This window comes from Salvelinus namaycush, chromosome 3 (genome assembly GCF_016432855.1).
Source record: "Salvelinus namaycush isolate Seneca chromosome 3, SaNama_1.0, whole genome shotgun sequence".
Lineage (NCBI taxonomy): Eukaryota > Metazoa > Chordata > Actinopteri > Salmoniformes > Salmonidae > Salvelinus > Salvelinus namaycush.
The window spans coordinates 67,478,582-67,484,803 of record NC_052309.1 but is presented as its reverse complement, the minus strand read 5'-3'; the positions used below and the strand labels follow the sequence as shown (position 1 = coordinate 67,484,803).

At 46.2% G+C, this 6,222-nt stretch overlaps 1 protein-coding gene across 1 annotated transcript in view; it reads left to right on the top strand.

The window, feature by feature from the left end:
- Nucleotides 1-6,222, top strand: part of LOC120035572 (C-type mannose receptor 2-like) — a 33,487-nt gene that overhangs the window by 17,582 nt on the left and 9,683 nt on the right. The window contains exons 11-19 of the mRNA XM_038982192.1: nt 97-245; nt 573-793; nt 2,284-2,429; nt 2,960-3,056; nt 3,549-3,678; nt 5,047-5,079; nt 5,189-5,355; nt 5,728-5,896; nt 5,996-6,138. Coding sequence (XP_038838120.1) covers nt 97-245; nt 573-793; nt 2,284-2,429; nt 2,960-3,056; nt 3,549-3,678; nt 5,047-5,079; nt 5,189-5,355; nt 5,728-5,896; nt 5,996-6,138 — 1,255 coding nt within the window. The remainder of the gene's footprint in view (nt 1-96; nt 246-572; nt 794-2,283; nt 2,430-2,959; nt 3,057-3,548; nt 3,679-5,046; nt 5,080-5,188; nt 5,356-5,727; nt 5,897-5,995; nt 6,139-6,222) is intronic.

Below are 6,222 nucleotides of genomic sequence, written 5' to 3'. Positions count from 1 at the left end.
TCATGCACGTACGCAAGCACACACAGACACAAACACACACACACACACCTAGTGTAACCTCTGACCCCTGAGCCTTGTCCATGTGCGATGTTGTAGGTTTGAGCAGGCATTTGTCAACAGTCTGGTGTTTGGCCGTTCTGGGGATTCATTCTGGATAGCCCTGCTTGACCAGAACAGCCCCGGAAAATTCCACTGGCTCAGTGGGGATGAAGTGGCCTATACCAACTGGAACAGAGACCAGCCAGGTGGGACATGGACCTTTGTCTCTCTATCTGTCCACAGAGCTATCATGACGGACATGTTGGTCTTGTACTAGTCTTCAGGACACCTGTCTGTGCCATATGCCCAGAGCCCTGTCAAAACTAGATATGGTATAAATACTAATCTCTTGAGTATTCATTGTGGCTAAATTGCCAATGACTTAATCCGGTGATTGGTACACCATTTTCAAGACCATCTTTTGCCATTATCTCTACCATCCCCACTGGTGTGTCAATCAGTCATTTACTCCCAGACCCACACTCATACAACTACGTAACATGGACCACTCTCTCCCCCCTCTCCTCTGTCAGGAGGAAACATCAAAGGGGGCTGTGTAACCATGGAGACGGGCTCCGCCACAGGCCTATGGGAGGTGAAGGACTGTGCGTCTGCCCGGGCTAAGTTCATCTGTAGACTGAACCAGGACACGTCCCTCAGCCCTGAGCCCCCAGCCCCGCACCCCACCCCCAGCCTCACTGGATCCTGCCCCAACGGGTGGAAGACAAACGGCAAGCTGCACCACTGCTACAAGGTATCCTACGCCTTTACCGCCGCTTGATAAACTCAGCAAAGAAAGAAACGTCCCTTTTTCAGGATCCTGTCTTTCAAAGATAATTTGTAAAAATCCAAATAACTTCACAGATCTTCATGGTAAAGGGTTTAAACACTGTTTCCCATGCTTGTTCAATGAACCATAAACAATTAATGAACATGCACCTGTGGAACGGTCGTTAAGACACTAACAGCTTACAGACGGTAGGCAATTAAGGTCACAGTTATGAAAACTTAGGACACTAAAGAGGCCTTTCTACGGACTCTGAAAAACACCAAAAGAAAGATGCCCAGGGTCCCTGCTCATCTGCGTGACCGTGCCTTTGGCATGCTGCAAGGAGGCATGAGGACTGCAGATGTGGCCAGGGCAATAAATTGCAATGTCTGTACTGTGAGATGCCTAAGACAGCGCTACAGGGAGACAGGATGGACAGCTGATCATCCTCGCAGTGGCAGACCACGTGTAACAACACCTGTACAGGATCGGTACAGCCGAATGAATAAGCGTTACACTGAGCCCTGTAATCTGGAGCGGGATCGATTTGGAGGTGGAGAGTCTGTCATGGTCTGGGGCGGTGTGTCACAGCATCATCGGACTGAGCTTGTTGTCATTGCTGGCAATCTCAACGCTGTGACCTCCCTTTGTTCAGGGACACATTATTCCATTTCTGTTAGTCACATGTCTGTGGAACTTGTTCAGTTTATGTCTCAGTTGTTGAATCTTGTTATGTTCATACAAATATTCACACATGTTAAGTTTTCTGAAAATAAACGCAGTTGACAGTGAGAGGACGTTTCTTTTTTTGCTGAGTTTATTACTACACATATATTTTAAGCATATGTATTAGTTTAGTCAATATACATACCATTTATTTGCCTCTAACACCTCTGTGTGTGTGTGTGTGTGTATGCCCGTGCTTGCCTGTCTGCCTGCGTGCCTGCATGTGTGTGTGTATGTATGCGCGTGCCTGCCTGTCTGCCTGTCTGCGTGCCTGTGTGTGTGTGTGTATGCGCCTGCCTGCCTGCCTGCCTGCCTGCGTGCCTGCATGTGTGTGTGTGTGTGTATGCACGTGCCTGCCTGTGTGCCTGCATGTGTCTGTGTGTGTGTGTGTGTGTGTGTGTGTGTGTGTGTGTGTGTGTGTGTGTGTGTGTGTGTGTGTGTGTGTGTGTGTGTGTGTGTGTGTGTGTGTGTGTGTGCGCCTGCCTGCGTGCCTGTGTGTGTGTGTGTGTGTGTGTGTGTATTGCGCGTGCCTGTCTGCCTGCCTGCCTGCCTGCCTGCCTGCGTGTGTGTGTGTGTGTGTGTGTGTGTGTGTGTGTGTGTGTGTGTGTGTGTGTGTGTGTGTGTGTGTGTGTGTGTGTGTGTGTGTGTGTGTGTGTGTGTGTGTGTGTGTGTGTGTGTGTGTATGTGTGTGTGTGTGTGTGTGTGCGCCTGCATGCCTGCATGTGTGTATGTGTGTGTGTGTGTCCCAGGTGTTTGACTCGGCCCAGATGGACCAGAAGCTGAGCTGGCTGCAGGCCCACCTAGCCTGTCAGAGACACCATGGAGCCAACCTGCTGAGTGTCAGTGGCCCAGAGGAGGAGCACTTCATACTGCAGATACTACACGAAGCCTTTGGGTGGGTGGACACTCCACCTTGATCATGCATGGGTTGTATGAATGGGTCTCTATTACAGGGCCTAGACTGGATGGAGGGAGAATGTGGTTCTTATTTGAAAAGGGGATGGGTTTGTAATTTAAAGAGGGAATGTGGTGGTAATGATGAGGATGATAATAATAAATGTATATAATAATAATTTTTGGGGGTGCTTATATTTGTCCTGTTACACACAGTGTGTAAAGGAAATACATTTTTTGCATATCCCAACTCCCCCTGAGATACCCGCAGGGAGTGGGGTCACGGCCAGGGTCACCATTGTACATCACCTCTGGAGCAATTAGGGTTAAGTGCCTGGCTCAAGGGCACAGTGACAGATTATATATATTTTTTATGGTGATGACTATGATGCTGATGATGGTGATGATGATAGTAATGATGATGATGCTGCTGCTGATGATGATAATGACAATAATGATGATGCTGATGCTGACATCGCTGCTGCTGCTACTGATGATGCTGACGACGCTGCTGCTGCTGATGGTCCACAGGGAGTCAGAGGACCATGAGCAGCACTGGTTCTGGATCGGGCTGAACCGCAGGAACCCCATGGACAACGGTAGCTGGAAGTGGAGCGATGGACTGGCTGTGAGTCACAGCATTACCACCCAGTCATCCAGCCACAGCATTACATCACAGCATGTCTATGGACCTAATTTGAGCAGCCAAACCACAGCACTATCTATTATTGACCCAGCTTAACACAGCAACCTTGATTTACTGATAGCTACAGCCCAGCTGCAACAACATACAGCCTCTTGCACCATATACATGTACCTCAAAGCTTATAGATATACAGTGCTGTGGACAAGTATTTGCCCCCTTCCTGATTTCAATTTTTTTTGCACATTTGCCACACTTAAATGTTTCAGATCATCAAACTAATTTTAATATTATCTTTGTGTATATATCTTTGTGTAATATAAAAATTTGTTTGATGATCTGAAACATTTACGTGTGACAAATGTGCAAAAAAATAAGAAATCAGGAAGGGGGCAAATACTTTTGACAGCACTGTAGCTACCTACTTGTTAAGCTATTTTTGTAAAGTCCTCTAACCCATCTTCCTCTGCATGTCAGTATACGTACCAGAACTTTGGGCGTTACTACTACAATATCCGTCAGTGTGCAGCAGCAGACCTGGGCACCATGACCTGGCTGGCCATGCGCTGTGACTCTGACCTGGATTGGATCTGCAAGATCCCCAAAGGTAACAGCAAGACAACGGAACCACACATAGACACAGATACAGTCACAAAGCAGTGCTACTGCTGTATACAGACACTATAGAGACACGCTGACACAAGGGGCCCTTGTTATTGCCTGAAAGCTTTCATTTTGAATATTCAAGTCTGTGTTATGTAGTGCTGAGCGATTAACCAACATTTGTTTTCTCTCGGTCATTAAACAACTAATTATCTGACCTCGGTTCAGTTACTTGAATTCCATGTCGTTTTTTTGGGGGGGGGGGGGGGGGTGAGCCTAATGTGCTGTTTCTCTAGAGAGAAATCAAATAATTCAGGAGAGAAATCCAGTCAATAACTTTGTGGGATGTTGAAGGGAGTTGTAGTTTTCATTAAGCAAATATGTGACCGCCCGGCTCGATTCGGTCTTATGTATCAAAATTTGAAATGGTGTTTTTTACATTGCATAAAAGTAGAGATTTCGGAGCTAGAACATTTTATATCTTACACTACAGTCAGTGATTAATTTGTAACTCGGGAGGTGCTGGAACAAAAAGAGAGCGCGAGAGGGGGTTGGAGGAGTTCTGAGGTACCGGAAAATCACCTTTATAATAAAGCGCTGCACGCATATCATCACATTTGCGTAGTGACATAGAGCAGTAGAGTCGAGGCACTTGCAGAAGTTGCACACATTGGGGACATTTTTTGTAGCCTAGGGTCCGGTAAGAATGTGGCCTTTTATAAACGCATTTCATGCGATTCTAAGTCATTTTACATGACTGGAGACTTTGGCAGAATATTTTTAATACAGCACAAATGAGAATCTGAGATCCATAAAAACGACCGAGGCCAAGGTGTGTGGAGACGCATGTTGTAGGCTACAATATGAGGAGGAAATTATAGTCCTAAAAATACTTTCCAGTTTCACTGACTCACCCAATGACATGCAGCTCACTTGCTGGTGATGGCCAATGCGCTCGTGCCAAAAGCCTATCTCTCGCTTGTTTTACTTTGTAAAACAATATTTGGAAGTTGAACAAATAAACTCAGCAAAAAGAAACGTCCTCTCACTGTCAACTGCGCTTATTTTCAACAAACTTAACATGTGTAAATATTTGTTTGAACATAACAAGATTCAACAACTGAGACATTAACTGAACAAGTTCCACAAACATGTGACTAACATAAATGGAATAATGTGTCCCTGAACAAAGGGGGGGTCAAAAGCAAAAGTAACAGTCAGTATCTGGTGTGGCCACCAGCTGCATTAAGTACTGCAGTGCACTTCCTCCTCATGGACTGCACCAGATTTGCCAGTTCTTGCTGTGAGATGTTACCCCACTTATATATATTTGAAGGATGAATTCAGACCACTTTTTGTTTTGTGTTTTCAGGAAAAATTGATAAGGATCCAAACCCCACTGAAGGTCAGTTTATAAACCACCCTCCTCTCATTGTGTCTGTTGTTTTTATAGTCTTCCATCATAACCCACTAGCACCAACTTTTCTTTCCCATCTTTCTCCTCATCCCCCCAGCCCCCACTGCCAGTGAGTGGGTGGGCTTCCAGGAGGCAGAGTATAAGTTCTTTGACCACCGGTCTACGTGGGACCAAGCCCAGAGGATCTGCTCCTGGTTCGATGCTTCTCTGGCTTCCATCCACTCTTCTGCGGAGGAGGTTTTCCTTGCCAACACACTGCACAAGGTACCACACACAAGCTTTAATGAACACATTATAACAACTTTATCACCCTTCATGAAGTAACACATCCACTGCTGAGAAGGAGGCCTTCCTGGTTGACATAGTGCACAAGGTGCGCTACATAACCTTTATAACCCTTCATAAAAAAAAGTTATAACCCTTTTATAACTACTTCATGTTCATGAAGAATGTGACAGAATTAAACATCCACATGGGCACTTTCATATCTCTACAAATGGTACCAACCACCACATGGATGGACATGAGCTGTTTTATCCAAGCCAATAGTCTATGCTGTTCTGTACATCGCTGCATGTCACTGGAGGTCAAGTGTCTATGACTAGAGGTCATGTGTGTTTTCTCTCTCGCCTGCAGATGACCAAGGTAGAGGGGGACCACTGGTGGGTGGGGCTTCATACGTATGAGAACGATGGCCGTTTCCACTGGTCAGACCACTCTGTGCTCAACTATGTGTCCTGGGCTCTCGGCAGGCCACACCCACTCAGCCGCGACCGCAAGTGTGTCCACATGTCAGTCAGCAAAGGTGAGGATTCTGGGATACTGTGCAGTTTGTCCTGTAAATAGCATATTTTGTGATTATTTTTTAACACAATTTCCTCTTTCATTCTAAAACGTTCTACAGCGGAGTGGGCAGATCAGAAATGCCACTCAGACCTGCCCTACGTCTGTAAGAGAGTGAATGTCACAGGCACTATCCCACCCACACCCTCCACCCCCCTGCCCCTCGCGGGCTGCCCCGATGGCTGGGCCCCCTTCCTGCACAAGGTAGGGCTCCTGGGTTATGTAGTTTCTACTGTGCTGATAAAGATATGCCAGTTATATGAATGTGACATTACTGTGTTATGTTTT